This window comes from Panthera pardus, unplaced genomic scaffold (assembly GCF_024362965.1).
Source record: "Panthera pardus isolate Hobbes unplaced genomic scaffold, ASM2436296v1 HiC_scaffold_15, whole genome shotgun sequence".
In the NCBI taxonomy this organism is placed as follows: Eukaryota; Metazoa; Chordata; class Mammalia; order Carnivora; family Felidae; genus Panthera; species Panthera pardus.
The window spans coordinates 2,939,475-2,959,113 of NW_026526710.1; the positions used below are offsets into that span (position 1 = coordinate 2,939,475).

General features: G+C 47.3%; 2 protein-coding genes across 11 annotated transcripts in view; one reads left to right on the top strand and one right to left on the bottom strand.

Annotated features, from left to right (window-relative positions):
- Nucleotides 1–829: 829 nt before the first annotated feature.
- Nucleotides 830–19,405, bottom strand: P2RX4 (purinergic receptor P2X 4). Of its 2 annotated transcripts, none has more exons than XM_019467514.2 (12): nt 19,157–19,405; nt 14,504–14,651; nt 10,133–10,204; nt 9,969–10,041; nt 9,458–9,554; nt 5,744–5,824; nt 5,502–5,643; nt 5,266–5,402; nt 2,606–2,699; nt 2,379–2,444; nt 1,944–2,039; nt 830–1,375 (listed from the first exon to the last, which is right to left on the bottom strand). In XM_019467514.2, the coding sequence occupies exons 1-12, from the start codon at nt 19,288–19,290 to the stop codon at nt 1,349–1,351; spliced, it is 1,167 nt and encodes a 388-aa protein (XP_019323059.2). In that variant the 5' UTR covers nt 19,291–19,405; the 3' UTR covers nt 830–1,348. The 2 variants fall into 2 exon arrangements, with proteins under 2 accessions (XP_019323059.2, XP_053757986.1); XM_053902011.1 differs by lacking the exon at nt 19,157–19,405 and adding an exon at nt 19,038–19,056.
- The window catches only part of IFT81 (intraflagellar transport 81), a 206,117-nt gene continuing 205,853 nt past the window's right edge, over nt 19,376–19,639 (top strand). For all 9 annotated transcript variants that reach the window (XR_008422110.1, XR_008422111.1, XR_002085274.2 and 6 more), the window contains exon 1: nt 19,376–19,487. The gene's annotated coding sequence lies outside the window, so the exon portion shown is untranslated. The remainder of the gene's footprint in view (nt 19,488–19,639) is intronic.

Sequence of the window (19,639 nt, forward strand, 5' to 3'; positions counted from 1 at the left end):
AACTTCCCCCCCCCCCCCCCCGCCCCCAAAGCAAGAAAAGCCCAGGTTTTATGCAGCAGAAGCAGGCACTTCTAAAATAAACGTTCCCTTCAGCACTTGGAAATGAATTCGTGATGGGGGGGGAGGGGCAAGCAGCTTTCTTTAAGGAGATCCTGAAGACTCCATGCAGAATTAAGTCGGTGTGAAGGCGAAGCTAGAAATAACTTCATTAACATTTCAAACAAGGTAGGTGTAGGTGGTGCTGCTTGTGGTTGGAGACTTCTGGAAAGCAAATCAGGAGGGGACAGGATAAGTCATGTTCTTGTTACTTAAAATTGTGTCCCCCATAGTGCAGGACCACAATTTTATGTAAAAAAAACACATGCACATGTAAGACTAGTCACCACACGGGGGCACCTGGGTGGCTCAGCCGGTTAAATGTCCGACCTCAGCTCAGGGCATGATCTCACGGTTTGTGAGTTCGAGCCCCTCTTCAGGCTCTGTGCTGACAGCTCAGAGCCTGGAGCCTGCTTCAGATTCTGTCTCCCTCTCTCTCTGCCCTTCCCCTGCTCATGCTCTGTCTCAAAAATAAATAAAAACATTAAAAAAAAAAAAGACTAGTCACCACAGGACAAAATCTTGTAAATTCTGTAGGAACACAGCCTTACAAATACCAAGATGCCGAGGCCTTCAAGATTAGGTCGAAGTCGGGGAAGATGCCTAAAGCCCCAACAACAGACTGTTTCAGGAAGCTTTTTCTGAACATGGTGAGCTGTGACAACAAATGGGTTTAGTGGTCGAAGTAAAAGGGAAGAGAGGAAAGTTCTAGTTCATGCTATGAGAACAAAGGTTGAGAAAATCGTTTTAATGTTTGGTCCTCGATCACCTCGACATGCCTCTTCTCAAGGAGACGTGCTAACTCTGTCCCATGACAGTATGGATTGGGGGGAGGAAGAGTGGACCAGGTGACCAAGAGCCAGTGACCACACCCAGGTGTCCTTCCTTCCCTTATAAAGTGCTTGAACAGAGCTGCTGGGCCCCAGCTGGACCGGTCTCGCAGTAGCCTGGAGACTGGAGCCCCTGAGGAAGGCTGGTCCTGAAGGAGGCCCTGCCCAGCAGCGGCAGTAGGGCCAGAGCCCTTAGGCCAGAGGTCGCCCCAACAACCCCACGTTGAGGTGACCCACTGTGCAGGGTGGTTTACTACACACGCCCTACACACAAAACACGGGAGCAGTTGGGCAACCATGAAGTTCTTGTGCAGTGGAGATGGACTCAGAATCTGGAACTTTCTCTGGGGTGACAATGGCAGCCTTTTCTCCCTCCTCGCTGTGCTCTGATGAGGGCCGTGGGGAGCCCAGGTGTGGAGGCATCACTGGTCCATCTCACTGCCAAGACCCTGCAAAGAAAGGTATGCTTATCGTTGACTGATACGCTTCTGGATAGATGTATAGACACCATGGGCTGCCCGTAGGCAAGCCTGGGCCACTTGGGGCAGGCGAGAGCCAGGCACTCACCCTGAGAACTTCGGGCAGCCCTTCACAACTGTACATACTCAGCTTAGCCCGGTGCATGGGTTCTCAAAAAGCATGGTACCCAACCCCTCTTGCTATGTGAGGCAAGTTTAAGGAGTGTGTGGACATAGATTTTGTCATAATATTCATGATTATAAGTAACCTGAGATGTCACTAATTAAAATGAGGCTAGATTTTACAGAGTGAGCCCGTTTGAAGAAAAGTATGAAGTGAATACTAGTACAGATGATCTAGAAATGGAGCGGAGGATGAGGGTAGTGAGCAGTGTGCCGCTGCCTGGGGTGACCACATGTCTAAGGAGTGCCACCTTTGCACCCGGGTCTCCCCCCAGATGGCCCAGCGCCCCAGGTGCTCACCACTGGCACAAAAAAGAGGCGGAGGCGGCAAGGTGCTTGGAGCTTCCTGCCTGCTGGAGGTCAGGAGGCGGCCTACCTGCTCGTAATCCTCCACATACTTGTATTTCTTCTCCCGGTAGTAGTATCTTTTCTTCATGCAGTAGAGGACTATGACGTCACATAGCACTGTCGCCTGAGTGCAGCACAGGGCGAGAAAGAGCGAGCCAGGATGCTTCAGCCCCTGTTATTCTATGCATGCCCCTTCCCACAAAGCTTGGAATCTTTCAAGGATAGAAAGGGCAAGGCTCCACCTCTCAGGAGAAGGCAAGGCCCCGAGGGCCATGGTCTTGGAGAAGGGAAGGGGAGGTGGGGTTGGGGGCAAGGGCAAGAAACTTGGAGGGTCGATTCCAGAAACAAGTGTCAAGGGGAGGAACCAGGATGCCAGTGGAGGGTCTCACCTCACTGTGCTAACTACTGCTGAGGAGGGCGGGCAGCTGGGGGGTGGGGGGGAGGGGCCGTCTAAGTCACTCACCACCCCTAAGAGCGCCAAACCCGAGCCAATGTTGATCATGGTGGGAATGATGTCAAATTTCCCAGCCTACAAATGACAGAAGAAAAGGACAAAGTTGTGAGAGAGGTGGGCAAGAGCAGATAAGAGGTGGGGAGAGGGCCCGTGGACCCTGGCGAACCCAGAAGCCCGGGGTTCAGAACTCGGAAGCTCTGAACCTGAGCCCCAAGAGAAGCCGGCAGCCAGGCTACCTTTCCGAACACTATGATGTCGAAGCGGATGCCGTAGGCCTTGATGAGCGTGCGGTGCTCGGCGCCAGTCGGGTCACTGTAGTACTTGGCAAACCTAGGGAAATGGGGACATCAGAGCAGAAATCCCGAGGCCCTCGGGAGCCGGCACTGCCTGCTGGACAGACGATACCTGAGCACCTCAGGGCCTCTCCCGGCTAATGTGGGTTGCGCAGGATGTGGGCTGGGCTGTTGGCAGGAGGATGCCAGGGCCCTTGAGGCACCAGAACTACTCTATCATCACTGGCCCCTCCTACGGTGGAGCTGGAACCTCACGCTCTGAACCTCCTCCTTGACACAGCAGAACCACCTGCCTCTCTCAAGGAGATCCTGGTCACTGACAGCATGTGGCCGGCCAGCAGCTAGCCCCAGGACTGCCTTGTGGGTAGGGGCATGGAACTGGCCATGAAACTCCACAAAACTCACAGAATCAGTGCTGGACATATTTTTTTTTAAAGAACTACTGACCCATCGATGGATAAATGAGTATATAAAATGTGGTATATCCACATAATGGAATATTCTTTGGCTATAAAGAGAGATAAAGTAATGATAAATGTACAATATGGATGAACCTTGGAAAAAAACATGATGCTGAGTGAAAGAAGCCAGTCACAGAAATCCATATAGTGTGTGATTCCGTTTATGCAAATCCAGAGAGAAAGGAAGCAGATGGTGGTTGACAGGGACTGAGGTAGATGGGAAGATACAGGTGATGGCCGAAGGGGTTTTGCACTGAGGGGATGAAAATGTTCTAAAATTACGCCGAGAGTCCTACAACTCTGTGAATGAACTAAAAATGATGGAATCCCACACTTTACATGGATGAAGAGTGTTGTGTGAACTATATCTCAATAAAGCCATTAAAAAAAAAACATACACATGGGGGAATGGTGGTAGTGGGGGGTCTGTTGAGCCATGATGCCATTTCCTGCCCGTGTTATACATATAGGATGTTGATTCAGAGAAGCCTAAACTCTTGGCCCATGATTAGTCTGGCCCGCAACCTCTATGTTATGGTCAGGCCTGGGGAATTCAGGTGGGGCCTGGTGCTAGTGGAGTCAGGGGATGGGTGTCTTTCTGGTGACGGTTCCCATCGGCTTCTCTCTGTTCTGAGGTTCTGACCCAAGCTTGAGGTTTTTCCACAATGGTTTCTAAAGTGTGTAACAGTAGAGACAGCAACACAAATCTAATTCCTTTACTAGGGAAAAAAAATCCAAATATCTGCCCTAGTATCAGTGAGTCAGGTGGTTCAAAATGATAGCTGACTGTAATTCTGGAGGTTTCTGTGATCCCGTATTGGCTTGCACACGTCACCACTAGAGGGAGACAAGTGCAACACAAAAGGACCTCAGACCTACTCAGGTGGCCCCTTGTGGGGATGCTTTTTTTGAGTGGCAAAATGCGTGAGAGATGACACAAAGGGCACACAACAATGTACGCGGCTACGGGTCTGGTTGCCTCAGGAAACGTGACCCTGGCCCCCTAGTCCTCCCATCAGATTGCCAGCTGTACCGGGCTGAACACTGTCACCCAAGATTCGTATCTACATGGAACATATGAATGGGAAAAGGAAATAGGAAAATAGGGTCTTTGCAGCTGGAATTAGTTGAGATGAGGTCGGACTGGATTAGGGTGGACTTTGATTCAATATGACTGGTGACCTTGTAAGAAGAGAGGACACACGGGGATGCACACAGAGGGAAGGCTGTGTGACAACAGCGGCAGAGGTGGGAGTGATGAGTCTATGAGCCAAGGAACACTGGGGAGCCCCCAGAACCTGGAAAAGGCAAAAAAAGGTAGCTTGCCTTGCTGACATCTTGATTTGGGGACTTTGGCCTCCACATCCATGAGAGAATAACTTCCTGTTGTTTCAAGCCACCCACCTTGTGGTAATTTGTTGTGAGAGTCCCAGGACATGAATACTTGGTACTTTCGGTAGGGAAGTACCAGCAAAGGCCTTTCCTGAGGCTTAAGTCTGTATCTCCTGCACCCTGGGCATTCCAAAGGCAGACTTGGGTCTTTGAGAAACTAATTCCTGGGTCAGGCCCCAGAGGTCTTCAGACTGGAGGATCACAAGCTCACCCACTCCTCAAAATCAGTGAGCAGGGGTCCTAGGAGGCTGGCCCAAGGGAGCTCAAGCAGCCAGCCTCTCTGGGCTACTCTGAAAATTGTATCAACATGATTTTTTTTTTTTTTTATGTTTATTTTTGAGACAGAGACAGAGTTTGAGCAGGGGAGGGGCAGAGAGAGAAGGAGACACAGAATCTGAAGCGGGCTCCAGGCTCCGAGCTGTCAGCACAGAACGTGACGGAGGGCTTGATCTCAACAGACTGCAAAATCATGACTTGAGCTGAAGTCGGACTCTTAACCGACTGAGCCACCCAGGCGCCCCTCAACATGATTTCTGAAGCAAGAAGGGGCACAGGAGGCTCTCATGGGCCAGGATACTGTGGGCACAAGATCTACTAGGAACACTCTGGTACATACCTCTCCACCTGCCCTCAGAGGCTGCCTGAGTGCTGGTCTTTGGTGGGCACGGACGCCCCCGCTGGGGAGTGATCCAGGCACTGTCGCCCTCCACCCCCCAACACAAGAGAACCAGGCCCCAAGCTCACGCCTACCTGAAATTGTAGCCGGGGGACACATTGTGGTCCACATCCCGGGTGTCCAGGCGGCGGAAGGAGTACCTGGGCAAGCAGAGGGAGGCGATTCTGTCCAGGTTGCAATCCCAGTTGATCTGGATACCCATGATACCTCCCTGCAGGTTGTGAGCAGAGACAGCAAGCTTTCCTCGGGGCCCATTCTAGAACAAGATGCGTTAAAGGCTGTGTCAGAAAAGCCAGGGGCCTCTGCCTACCTCAATGGCCATGTCCTGGAAGCTGTGCCCTGCATTCTCCACTATTTTGCCAAGACGGAATATGGGGCAGAAGGGATCTGTTATGGCATCATAAATGCACGATTTGAGGTAGGTAGTGGTGACGTTGGGAAGAATATTCCTCCTAAAGTCAGGAGGAAGCAGAAATGAAGTGAGGAAAACCTCAAAGAGGAGGCAGAAGTTGCTCTAAGACACTGGTGAACTCACACAGCTGGCCCACTTACTTGCTGAAATTAAATTTGGGATACCAGATGTTGTTCTTAACCAAAAGAGTGAAGTTTTCTGCAGCCTTTAAAAAAGCAGGTCTGAAAAAGATAACGGAACACATTGTTAATAAAAGTACAAGTAGATGTATGCTCTCCTCCTTATGTAATATTTTTAAAAAGCACAGACACATGTCCTACAATGTCATTTTGTCAAGAAAAAACATGATAACCTCTCGAGCATTTTCTACCGTCCTCTGCATAAACACTAGGTTAACAGAGGAGGGTAAACTAAACCTTTCCTTTTCTTCCTGTCATGCCTCTTGCCGAAGGCAGTGGGCATTTAAGAGTTTGAGGAATAGCTAAGGAGAAAGGATGCCTGGTAGCTTCCCTTGAAATTATTCAGCCTGCAGCCGGTTTCGGGGTTTCAGGGTTTCAGAGTGAGCGCATCTCACTCAGGTGCCCTCAGGGGAATGCTCAACAGATCTGTTTTTACAAGTCCAAGCAAAGGTGAATTCACCAACAGGGTGGATCCTGATCTCATTGCAAAAGTACACAAAAATCACGTGTCTGCTGGCACTCTCTTCTTGGAAGTGCCACATCAGCTCCTGGCTGACCAGTACACAGTAAATCTGTCTCCAAGGGGACCCCGCTTCTTTGGTGCGTCTCTACAGGAGAATCCAGTGCTGGGGGCAGACCCCTCTGTGGGGAAGGGCGGGGGGGGAGGGGGCAGGGGAGGCTTCCCTGATCCAGATGGAATATTTGAGTTTATAAACAGTATCCATAGTCTTCTTAACCCTGAGACAGAAGCAAGTCCACACAGCAAAGACAGCTGAACCTGTCACCACTGATGCCAAGAAAGGCCTTGACCAAGGTACTTCTCTCAGGGCTTCAAGTTCCCACATCCCTGTATCAAGAGGGATGGATTATATTAGGGTTTTTCAAACTATTGCCATTCTCTATACCATAGCTTTCCCCCACATCTGTCTAACTCATATGTAAAACTTTTAAGATTAACTGTTTTATTATTTTTTTAATGTTTTAAAAAATTTAATGAATTAATTTTATTTTAGAGAGAGAGAGCACACAAGTGGGGGAGAGGAGCAGAGGGAAGGGGGAGAGAGAGAGAGAGAGAGAGAGAGAGAGAGAGAGAGAGAGAATGAATGAGAATCCCACGCAAGATCCATGCCTAGTGCAGAGCCCGATGTAGGGCACGATCCCAGGATTCTGGGGTCATGACCCAAGCTGAAATCAAGAATCAGTTGCCCAACTGACTGAGCCATCCAAGTGCCCCTAACTCACAGTTTAAAAAAAAAAAAAAATGCAGGTGTAATCCACACAATATAAAATTAACCATTTTAAAGTGTTAATTCAGTGGCATTAAATACATTCATGATGTTGTGCAACTATCACACATCTAGTTCTAGAACATTTTCATCACCCCAAAGAGAAACTTTGTACCCATTAAGCACTAATATCTATTCCCCCCACCCCCACGCCCTACCCTACCCCCGGCCTTTGGGAACCACTAATCTACTTTTTGTATCTCCAAATTTGTCTACTCTGGACATTTTATATAAACAGGTTCATACAATATGTGGCCTTTTGTGTCTGGCTTCTTTCACTTAGCACCATGTTTTCTAGGTTCATCCACATTGTAGCATCTAACATTTCATTCTCTTTTTATGGCTGTGTCCTATTCCTTTGCATGGATGGACTGTGATCTGTTTATCTCTTTCTCTGATGGACATTTGTGTTGTTCCTGCCTTTAGGATCAACTGACTGTTTTTTACTGACATTCATTTTGAAATGAAACTTTCCATCATGACCATAAGAAATATCATTTGCCCCAAGTCAGAGGTCATTGTTCAAATAAATATAATCATATCAAAACAGTATTACTAAAAGTTGTAGTTAAGGGGCACCTGGGGGGGGCTCAGTCGGTTAAGCTTCCAACTCTTGATTTCGGCTCAGGTCATGAGATGGAGCCCTATGTCAGGCTCCGTGCCTAGAGTGAAGCCTGCTTGGAGTTCGTTCGTTCATTCTCATTCTCTCTCTCTCTCTCTCCACGGCCCCCCCCCCCCCCCCCGCCGCCCCTCTCCCCTGCTTACACTATCTCTCTCTCTCTCTCAAAAAAAAAAAAAAAAAAAAAAGTTCTACTTAATATTACTGTTTGCCCAAGGTGCTGAATCTGGGGATTGTAATTTATGAGAAATGGAAATCAGCAAGTTCTAAAAGACACCCCAAACCAGGATTTCCTCCTTGATATAAGCTTAGAAGCTGAATAAGAATGGGAATGTCCTTCTCTTCATGTGACTCATGTTATTTCATGTTATCAGTGTATACTTAAAAATCATCCTCCACTCGATTAGATACATAACAGTGCTGTCCAATGAAAATATACTGAGACACAAATACAAGCCACCTTGCTTGTATTCAAGCAAATTCAAAAATTTGAAGTGTCTAGTAGTCACATTAAAAAGTAAAAATAACAAATGCAACTAACTTTTCTATAATAACCCAATATATCTGAAGTATTATTTCACCAGGTAAACACAAAGTATCATATATATATGTATATAGTATCATATATATAATATATATACATATAATTTGTTTCCCATAACGTCTTCAGGCTCTGGAGTACATTTTACACTGAGCATTTTGTTTGGTTCCAGACACCTTTTGAGTGCTCGACAGCCACCCATGGCCAGTAGCACGATGTTAGGGAGCACAGCTCCATAAGACCTTTTGCAGCTCAAAAATGCTAGGATTCATTTTCTTTTAGTATTTCCTTCCCTAGCCTGAGCTGCTGCCCTCGGCAATCTTGCAATCGGCACCTCTCAGCCGTTTCTTCCGTTGCAGTGTACCCCAGATGAGGTTAACGTGGCTGGCTCCCTGCCAGGCTTATCCAGGCCTCCGTCTGAACTCTGGGTCAGGAAGGCTGGAGTTGCAAGCAATTCTGAGAGCGTTACCTCTGACCCACCCAATCAAAGTGAGCAAATTACTATTGGGAAGAATGTTATTCTAGGGCAGCCCTGAGCCTGCTCTCCTTTATAAAACACACTAGAGTGGACACTAATTATTTTCCTGCCCAGCATCCATTCCCTTCTTTTCTGGTAATGATCCCCCTTTGGAAGCCACACCTCTCTACTCTCAGGCTATGTGATTTGGGTGGGAATGACTGTGCCCTAGCTCCAGAGGTGGGCAGGTAACCCAGGCCTGAGCTGATAAGCAAAATCCATGCCTCAGGTACAGTGATGGGTGGAGGGATGTGGCTGAAGATGTGATGATGGACAGGTCTAGAATCTTTATGGACAACCGGGCTGGGAGACTTGGGAGAATATAAGCCCAGAGACGCCTCCTAGGACTACACCACAGTCCTGCAAATGAAGCCAATAGGGGGGAAGCAGAGTCAAAAGGTGGAAACTCTGAAGCTGTCCTTTGAGTCCCAGGTCTAGTCGTGCTGGGCTCTTCATAGTTAGTTGGACAGTAAACTGCCCCTGCCATGTGTGTGTCCTGCTTGAGGCACCGAGAACTGTTTCCTGTTAGTTACTTGCAACTGACAAAGTCCAAACATAGAAATAAATCATCTGCACTCTTCTCGCAAGTGACAAATGCTGTGGCCCACCTTGCCGTTGGTCCCGGCCCTGGGGAAGCCTGATTGCACAAAGACACCAAGAGCACAACACACAGGCTTAACTCCCCTGCCGCCTTCCCTTGGGCAGGACTCACTCAGGCACATGTGTGTCATCTTCCACTGGACACCAGGCTGCCACCTCGCACGTCTTCACGGTCTCATTGAATAGCACGCATCTTCCTGTTGCAATTCCTGCAGGGGCAAGGGGCACCTATTTTCTACTTTTGCAAGGGAGAGAAGGGGAAGCACCGCCATAACATCCTGTGCAATTGATCTTGAGCTGTTTCAGTTACAGGCTCTATACAGTTTCCACAAATTAGAGGAAAACAGTTGCCTGAGTCCAGCAGCAAGGCTAGGGTGATGGCACAGGACAAGATCTGGGGTGGCCTCTGGAGTATGGGTAACAGGTGAATGTCGAGAAGATCCTAAGAGCCTAATCGGTACACCAGGCTCACCCAAGGTCATATGAAGGACTGGGGAATGTAGAGGATTTCTTCATCCCGAACATCTCTCTGGGAAAGAAGCCCCACAGGGGAGGCAGTCTGGTCAGGGGCTGCCTTCCCCACGCTAAATGTCTACTGTGGGGTCACAGCCATGTGCTCATACCGTTGCTGTGGGTGCCTGAAGAGCCAGCAGCACAGTTGGCATCAGATTTACACACAGTGGTCTTATCTGGAAGCTGGAAAAAGAAGAAAGAGTGAAAACAAATTCCATGTAGTCAGTCAGGTGGGGGAGAGGGGCCTGAGGCTCTTTCCTGAGAAGCTGCCTACCTCAGGACAGAGGCCCTGGGTCTGGTTGACGGTGGTGATCATGTTGGTCATGATGAAGAGGGAGTTCTCCTCCTGCAGAGGGGGAAAGGGGGGAGAGAGCACCACTGTGTTACCTTCAGAGGAGTCAGGCCAAGCCATAAAGAAAGCCAGGTGTTCATTTAATAGGACAGTACCTTTCACTTCTCCCATATGTCATGCAGAAAACATTTTAAAAACTGATCTTTTGGGGCACCTGGGTGGCTCCATCGATTAAGCCACCACTTCAGCTCAGGTCATGATTTCATGGCTCGTGAGTTCAAGCCCCGCATCAGGCTCTCTGCTGTCAGCATAGAGACTGCTTCAGATCCTCTGTCCCCCGCCCCAACTCTCTGCCCCTCCCCCCTGGGTGCACTCTCCTTCTTTCTCCCTCTCTCTCAAAAATAAACACTAAAAATTAAACAAAAACTAAAAACAACCCTGATCTTTTTTTTTTTTATATCTTGTTCTCTGAGAGTTTATAAGCTAACTGAAGACAGGATTCAAGTAAATACGTGTACCAAGTCCCCCCTTATCTGCAAGGGGATAACGTTCCAAGACCCCTGGGGGATGTCTGAAAATGCAGATAGTACCCAACCCTCCATATACTCTGTTTTTTTCCAATGCAGACATACCTATGATAAAGTTAAATTTTAAATTAGACATAGTAAGGGGCACCTGGGTGGTTCAGTCAGTTAGGTGTCCAACTTCGGCTTGGGTCATGATCTCATGGCTCGTGAGTTTGAGCCCCACGTCGGGCTCTGTGCTGACAGCTCAGAGCCTGGACTCTGCTTCGGATTCTGTGTCTCCCTCTCTCTCTGCCCCACCCCTGCTTGCATTCTGTGTGTGTGTGTCTCTCTCTCTCTCAAAAATAAACATTTAAAAAATAAATAAATAAATTAGACACAGTACGAGATTAACAACAATAACTAATACTAAATAGGACAATTATAATAGTATACTATAATAAAAGGTATGTGAATTTAGTCTCTCTCTCTCTCTCTCTCAAAATACCTTACTGTACTGTACTCACCCTTCTTTGGGTGATGATAAATTGCCTATGTGAAGACGTGAAGTGAGGTGAATGTTTGACGCATTGCGCTGCTACTGACTTGAGGTTATGTCAGGAGCATCATCTGCTTCCAGACTACGGCTGACCATGGGTAACTGAAACTGTGGACGGGCGGGGTGGCTACTGTTTATATGTGTTCATGGCAGAATTGTTCACAGCGACCCAGAGGTGGAAACACCCCAAGTATCTATTGACAGATGAATGGATAAACAGATTGTGGTTATCTATACCTACGTGTGTACCTACAATGGAATATGACTCGGCCATAAAGAGGAATGAAGCACTGAAACAGGATACAACTGGGTGAACCTCAAAAACATGATGCTAAGTCAAAGGAGCCAGACACAAAAGGCCACATATTTTATGATTCTATGAAATTTCCATAGAGCCAGAAGGCAGGTGAGTGGGTGTCTCAGAGGCAGGGGTAAAGTGGAGGGTAGGATGAGCAGTGACTGCTTAATGGGTATGGGGTCTCCTCTTGGGGTGATGAAAGTGTTCTGAACTAGAAGGAAGTTATAGTTACATAATATCATGAAAGTACTAAATGCCATTAAATTTTTCAATCTGAAATAGCTAATATTATGACATGTGAATTTCACCTCAATGGAAAAAAATGTCTATAATCTGAAGTGGTTCCTTAATAAAGCTTGGCTTGTTAAGGGAAAAGAGCCAAAAAGTGCTCAAGACATCCTCTGCCAAACAGATTACCTCAGAGGTACAAAAACGCAAGGCCACCAAAGTCCCCAAATTTGGCTGGTTTTCTTTCCTAGCTGAAATTAAAATAAATAAATAAAACATTCTAGAGAAGATCAAATCAGGGTCAGCAATTGATACTTCTCCATTTGAGAAGGTTGTTTTTTCCTCCCAGGAATGTGCCAAAAGGTTGATTTACAGTTTCTGGAGAGGGAGCACCTGGGTGGCTCAGTCGGTTGAGCATCCAACTCTTTTTTTTTTTCCAATGTTTATTTCTGAGAGAGAGACAGAGCACAAGTTGGGGAGAGGCAGAGAGAGAAGGAGACACAGAATCCAAAGCAGGCTCCAGGTTCTGAGCTGTCAGCACAGAGTCTGACACGGGGCTCGAACTCACAAACTGTGAGACCATGACCTGAGCCACAGTCAGACGCTTAACTGACTGACCCACCCAGGTGCCCCAAGCATCCAACTCTTTTTTTTTTTTTAATTTTTTAAAAATGTTTTTATTAATTTTTGAGACAGAGAGAGACAGAGCATGAGCAGGGGAGGGGCAGAGAGAGAAGGAGACACAGAATCTGAAGCAGGCTCCAGGCTCTGAGCTGTCAGCACAGAGCCTGATGCGGGGCTCGAACTCACAGACTGCGAGATCATGACCTGACCTGAAGCTGGACGCTTAACCGACTGAGCCACCCAGGCACCCCCCCACCAAGCATCCAACTCTTGATTTTGGCTCAGGTCATGATCTTGCAGTTGTGGGTTCAAGCTCCACGCTGATAGTGCAGAGCCTGTTTGGGATTCTTTCTCTTTCTGCCCCTTCCCCCGCCAAAATAAATAAATAAAACATAAAAAGATCAATATTTAGAAAACAAAAGTTTCTAGAGAACAATTCACTGGGGATGAGACTGAAGAATTGGTAAGGACCTTCCAACATAAGGAATAAAAGATGTCCAAAAATCCTAGTTGGACCTCCCCCTCACTGAACACTGGCATTCTAAAATGAAATACCAGAAGCTTTCTGTTAGTGTTTCGTACTCTGTGGAAGAGTGGAGTCAGTACCGGGAGCCATCTGGAGGATCAGGGTAACTCAGGGATCAAAATGTCTGTAGACCTCTCCACCCCCAGGTCTGACAAGGTGTTGGAAGCTCTGGGAATAGCTAGCATCTTCCAAAGAAAGATCTAGAACAAGCCAAGTTGGGAGACAAGGAAATGTCTTGAGGAAGCATGAGGATGTGACATGATGCCCAAGGCTCTCCTGGCTTTTTTTTTTTGATTTTTTGAGAGAGAGAGATGGAACATGAGGGAGCTCAGGCAGGGGAGGGGCAGAGAGAAAGAGGGAGACACACAATCCGAAGCAGGCTGACAGCTCAGAGCCCGATGTGGTGCTCGAACTCAATAACCATGAGATCATAACCTGAACGTAAGTCGGAAACTTAACTGACTGAGCCATCCAGGCACCCCTATTTCTTATCTACTTTAAGCTCAGGGAAACTTCAGTCTGGAGATGAGCACTGCAAACAAATGTTTGTGGTCCATCCGCAAAGAAGCAGAGGGCATTGTGCAAGCTCAGGAAGAGAGAGCACTGTGGGGCTCACACAACCCCCAGCCCAGAGTTGAGCTGGAAGGCAGAGCAGCGGCCTATTCCTTTCCACTGAGGGGCAGAAGCAGTGGGTCCACGGTCTTCCTTGGCCCCAGTAAACAGACTGGGTATGATGGTCCCCATGGCTTCACAGGAAGCAGAGGTCTCTCTGTTGACACAGGTGCATGCCAACAGGACCACCTGCCTCCAGCAAACTATGAATCCGCTGTTCCATTTGACCTTCATTGCTCATTAGCTTTGGTATTCTCTCTGGGCACCCCACAAAACCCTTCTCTTGAGAAGTTGGGGGTTGGGGGAGGGAAATGAAGAAAAGAGAGTTTCTCAACTCCTTGCTTAGCTCTGAGCCAGGAGCTGACAGCTTATTTGCATTTAGCCACCCCAGGACCCCAGCATATAAGGCATCTGGAGGGATATGTCAGGGTCTGGCCATGGACCACAGCCATTATCATGGCTAAAGACAGTTAATACTTAACTTGGAGCTGTGTCAATTAACAGACTGGATACTAGGGTGCTGTATCACTTTCTTCCCTTACCTTTATTGCTGACAAAATCCTATACGGGCATGTCTGTTTCCTTCTGGTTTGGCTTTGGTCTCGAACTGCTGATAAACTTTTTACACTGTCTGCAAAGGTTTACCTTGTGGATTTACAACAATAAAGCAAATACAAAGTGTGGAATGGTGGTATTTCCACCTGAATTTTTCCCAGGACTTAAAACATTTGCTTCTCCACCTTTCAGGGCCTGAGACAGGCCGAGTTGTCTGTGTTTAAGCCAACCATGATTTAGAGCTGAAGCAACCTAGCTGGTTGAATATTATTTATTTGACCCCAAGCCAGAAAGGGATCTGCCTGTGTTGCTTTCTTGGACTAAGACAATCAGTCTGGGGATCAGTGATGTTAGAACTCGGCGAATCATTAATCAAGAGTGCAAAGTCAGTAAAGGGAAAGGAGCTAATGAGAAGCTTTAGCGTTAGAAGCCATGGTGGGAGGCATACCTGAGCTGGAATCACATAGTCCGCCACATCCCAGACCCGGAATCCAAGTGTAGAAGTGTTGGTTACAGTCACGCCTTTGGCTTTGGTAGTAACGGAGCTGACCACAGAGTCCATTTCCTGGTAGCCTTTTTCCCACACAAACACCCACCTACAAAATAAAACACTCCTCTTAAATTGCCATTAGGATTCAGTGACTTTGAATTGATACTAGGGAGTCTCTGATAGCCAGAGGCTGACAGTACAACATTAACTAATTATGCAAATTTTCAAAACTGTTTAACTTGGGGGGCTCTGCAAAATGGGCATATAGAACATAAATCACAGGGTGGTTTGTGGGAGATAAATGAGATGATGTAGGTAAAGCCCTTAGCACAGTGATCAGCACAAAGAAAGTACTCAATGAATGTCTTTATTTGACATTCAAATATCTATAGTTGAGCACTTTTTTTTTTTTTTTAATGTTTTTATTTATCTTTGAGACAGAGAGAGACAGAGCATGAGCAGAGAAGGGCAGAAAGAGGGGGAGACACAGAATCTGAAGCAGGCTCCAGGCTCTGAGCTGTCAGCACAGAGCCCGACATGGGGCTCGAACTCACACACTGCGAGATCATGACCTGAGCTGAAGTCGGACGCTCAACCGACTGAGCCACCCAGGCGCCCCAGTTGAGCACTTTCAATGCACTATGACCTGCAGAATCTCCAAAGCAATTATAAAAATTATGATAATAGTTACCATCTGGGTGTTTTCTAATCCAAGGTGCTAATCTAAGCTCTATATATTTATTAACTAATTTAATCCTAACCACTTTATAACGATATTATTCTCTATTTTAAAATTTATTCTCTATTTATCTTAAAGTTTATTTATTTATTTTGAGAGAGCGAGAGTGTGTGCATGCATGAGCAGAGAGAGAGGGAGAGAGAGAATCCCAAGCAGGCTCCGCACGTGGGGCTCTATCCCACGAACTGGGAGATTGTGACCCGAGCCAAAATCAAAAGTCAGACACTTAACCGACTGAGCCACCCAGGCACCCCTATTATTCTCTATTTTTACAGAGGAGGAAACTAAGACAGAGAGAGGTTAAGTCATTTGCCCAAGGTCACACAGTTAGTGAATGACAAAGTGAGGATCTGAACTCAAGTCTTTTGCCTCTGAAGCCTCTTTTCTTGTCCTGTATGCTATACTCCCTCCAGAAAAGAGAATCTCACTGTTAAAGTAACTTTTTATATTAGTTTCATACTTTTTCTCCAAGAATTCAGGTCCCATGTATGCTTCTCTTCTCTGGGGAGAATTGAGGGTGTTGCAACCAGCTTGAATAATTAAAGGGGGGCCTGGGTGGCTCAGCCATTTAAGCGTTGACTTTGGTCAGGTCATGATCTCATGGTTCATGAGGTCAAGCCCCGCATCGGGCTCTGCACGGACAGTTCGAAGCCTGCTTGGGATTCTCTCTCTCTCCCTCTCTCTGCCTCTTCCCCATCTGTATTCTCATTCTCTCTCTCTCTCTCTCTCTCTCTCTCTCCCTCTCAAATAAATAAACTTAAAAAAAATCTAAAGGCATTAGCACATAGTGGTTAGGACACTGGAACCTAGACTGAAGTCAGTGATCATGGTTCATTTCTAAGCTCTACCTTCACTAGGCATAACTTTGGCCTTTCTCTGTGCCTCAGTTTTTCCTATCAATAACATGGGAATGATAATAGGACTTCATAGGATAGTTGTGAGGTTAAATAAGTTAATGCATGTCAAATGTGTAGAACAATGTTTGTGTTGCCATCAATAGGCTAAAATTGGCCGTGATGGGAGGACTTACACCATGGAAGTTGGCTAATGCTACAAATGAGAACTCCTTTCCACCAGAGCTGTTATTAAACACCTACCAGCGACCATTATTGTTATTTTTTCTAGAATCAAGAAATGCTAGCATCCCTCTCCTCTCCTTATAAGCTCTAGCTGCTAAGACTCCAAAAAATCACTGGCTTTGGTTATTTATGGGTTTGTCTGGTCTGAGCAGTCTCCAAATTCATTGTCCAACCTAGAGGTAGGCTTTTCCCCAAACAAGTCCTTTTCTTCAAGTGTTCTAGGAATTTAGCTGCAATATAAGCTTTCATTTAATTCTACTGAGACACACAGAAGCTTATTTTACCACAGAGTACAGTGAGTTGCTAAATCAGAGACACATGGTGCCTCACCATGTGACAGATGACAGAATCAGATAACTGAGAAATCCATGTCCGGTCTAAGATGAATTGGATTAGGAAGCTAAGAGATGAGTTAAAAAAAAAAAAAAAAAAAAAAGGAAAAAGAAAAGAAAAAAAAAGAAAAATGCCTTTAATTTCCCGAGTCAGTTTTGATCATAGAAGACGGAAAAGCAAAGCATTTACTGCTTTATAAATCCTCATGATCAAGGTAGCACACACTCTATGGGAACCTTGGAAAGCTGTGCTACCCAACAGAAATAGAACACAAGCTACATATGTAATGCAATTTCTAACAGCCATGTTAAAAAAGTAAAAAGTGTGGGACCCAAGGAATTTTACAAAAATCCCCTACCCCTGGACAAGCAGAGCAAGACTAACTCCATTTTGTGCTACACCCACCATCTCATGTATAACCCCCACATGACCTACTTATTGCTTAAGACATTCCCCCCACCCTAGTCAAGCCGCTGAGCACACCCTTACTGGAAACCGGCTCATTTAGGAATGCGGAACCCCTAACCGCCAAATAATGTAAACCCCGCCTTTTGCTCGCCAAACTTGCGCGCCAATTCTGACCAGAGTGATAGGCTAGTTCAAACAGTTACTATGGGGTAAATTGTAATTCAATTGGCCACCTGCGTGTGGACTGACATGAATATGCAACTTTCTGTGTGTGTTACAATCTCATTGGCCACTGGCCCCTATAAAACTGCTACCCCTCCTAACCTAGGGGTCCAAGTCCCTGCTCCCCTGTGTCGGGTATACTTGGGCCCAAGCTCGAGCTTGCAAATAAACCCTCGTGCGTTTGCATCGGTATTGGCTCCTTGGTGGTCTCTTGGATTCGAAATCGGGGGGTTTACAAAAGAAAAACAGGTAAAATTAATTATAATGATATATTTTATGTTACCCAATATATCCAGAATATTTTATCATGTTATCAATGTAAGATGTATTAATGTGATAGTTCACATCTTTATGGGCAGCTATAGACACTTTTCTGTAGTCTAGAACTTTACAGATACCCTAAGGTAGATTTAAACTAATCCTCCCTTGAGGATGGAAAGCCAAGAGGAAAAAGCTGAGAGCTTTTGATTCTAAGTGCTTCCGGTCCAATCCAGCAATGTGAGTTTATTTAACCAGTTAGAAGCAGGTCTCAAAATTTAAGGTGCATCAACAATCACTGGGGGGCAAGGAGTTACTGGTGGTGGTATGTAATAAGACTTAATAAATCCAAACCTGGGAGTGGGCCAGGTGGTTCTGATGTAGAGCCCATATCTGGGAAACCATTTTATTGAATCCTGTCAGTGCTTACTGCTGCTCAGCTGACAGCTGTTAGAAGCCATACCTAACAGCCAGATCATGTGAATTCCCAACAGCGGTGTTAACAGATTCCAAGCCCCACTCCAGGGTGGGGGATCTGTTACTTTTATACAGTTCCTCAGGTGAATCTTTCACAATCAGGTAGGTTTAGAAAACACTAGGACATTGGTTCCCAAACTTTGCTGCACATCAGAATCACGTTGGGAGTCAGTCATACTCCGTAGCAATGAAATCAGGTCTGGGGATGGGAGTCAGCAATCTGTATTTTTAAAAGGTTCCCAAAAGCTTCTAATGTGCAGCTGGGAACCACTGCATTAAGCCTTTCCAGAAAAGGAATGCCAGAGCAGATAACATATCAGCTCAGCAGCTGTAGACGCTGTAACGCCCAGATGGACCTTGTAAGTGGGCCCAGTTGGTAAGTTAATTTCTACCTCCTCTTTGAGTTTCATTAAATTGTAATGGATGCATTCAATTAAAATTAAGCACTTAGTGAGACTAGAAGGTGGCAGAGCATATGGAAGCATAAAAAGGGAGCACAGAGAATGATGAGGCTAAGTAAAGTACTTATACCAAAAACCCAACCACTTCACAAAACAAAGGAACTGAAATGCTAAAATGCTTTTTAGAAGTGTGGCCTCTTCCCTCTCTTGGGTTACCACACGGTACTTAAAGAAAAGGACCGGAAGCCACAGACCCAAAAGGAACGAAATGGAAATCCCAAGTCTTGTTTTCTGTCAGCTGATCATTAGAATGGGAAGTGAAGTGCAAAGACTGAGCCATTTAGGACAAAGCACCCCCGCCGCCAAAGGACAACACGGAGGAAGAGAACAAGAAGCAGGAAGGATGAAGGTCTAGCCAGGCTTTGCCCTGAAAACACAACATCAAAGCAGTCTCCTGACTCAGAGCCCGGTCGCCCGGTGGCCAGGGTCCGGGGAGGGGTGTGTCACCCGTCTCGGGTCGCGCCCCCCCACCCCCCCCTCGCGGACAGCACCTGGAGGCCGCTCGAGGGGCTCACCGGGTGACCTAGGCCAGGAGGAGCAGGTGCACGGGCGGGACGCAGAAGGGGAGTTCCCGGCCGTCACGACACTCTTGACCCCGGGACCCCTCGGGGACAGCGCCTGCGGTCGCGCTCACCCGATGACGTAGGCCAGGATGAGCACCTGCACGGCCCGGTTCATGAGCCCCACTTTACGGCTGCGGATGAGCACGATGCGCGGCGTGTCGTACTCGAACAGGAAGGCGGCCAGCGCCGCGCAGCAGCCCGCCATGGCCCGCGCTGGCTGCCGTCCCGCCGCCCCAGCTCGGCGCTCTGGGCCCGGCCGCCCGGCCCGCCGTCTCGTATCCGCGCGGGAGCCCCGCCCAGGCCTCCGGGAGCCCGCGGCGCCGCCACGCGCGAGGCAGGGCCCGGAAGGAGGCGGTGCTGCGCCTCGAGGCTGGGGCCGGGCGAAGGCGACGCTCCGCCTCGGTACGAGCGGCTCTCTCCACGGGGAGTGGGGCCGGTGGGGAAGGGGTGAGCTCCCCCTTGAGGACGAGTGACCCCGTCAGTAGGGCCGGGGAGAGCGAGCGACCCCCGCAAAGTGGGATTGGTTCTATCAGGAAGGAGTGACCCTCTCTCCG

Bases quoted from the DNA above. Each gene is read 5' to 3' on its own strand.
- P2RX4 (XM_019467514.2), bottom strand. From the start codon at position 19,290: ATGGCGGGCTGCTGCGCGGCGCTGGCCGCCTTCCTGTTCGAGTACGAC. The intron at 2,700-5,265 runs GTAGGCGTGAGC...CCATTTCCCTAG, and splicing joins TCCCCCGGCTACAATTTCAG to GTTTGCCAAGTACTACAGTG. The intron at 2,445-2,605 runs GTAGCCTGGCTG...TGTCATTTGTAG, and splicing joins ACATCATAGTGTTCGGAAAG to GCTGGGAAATTTGACATCAT.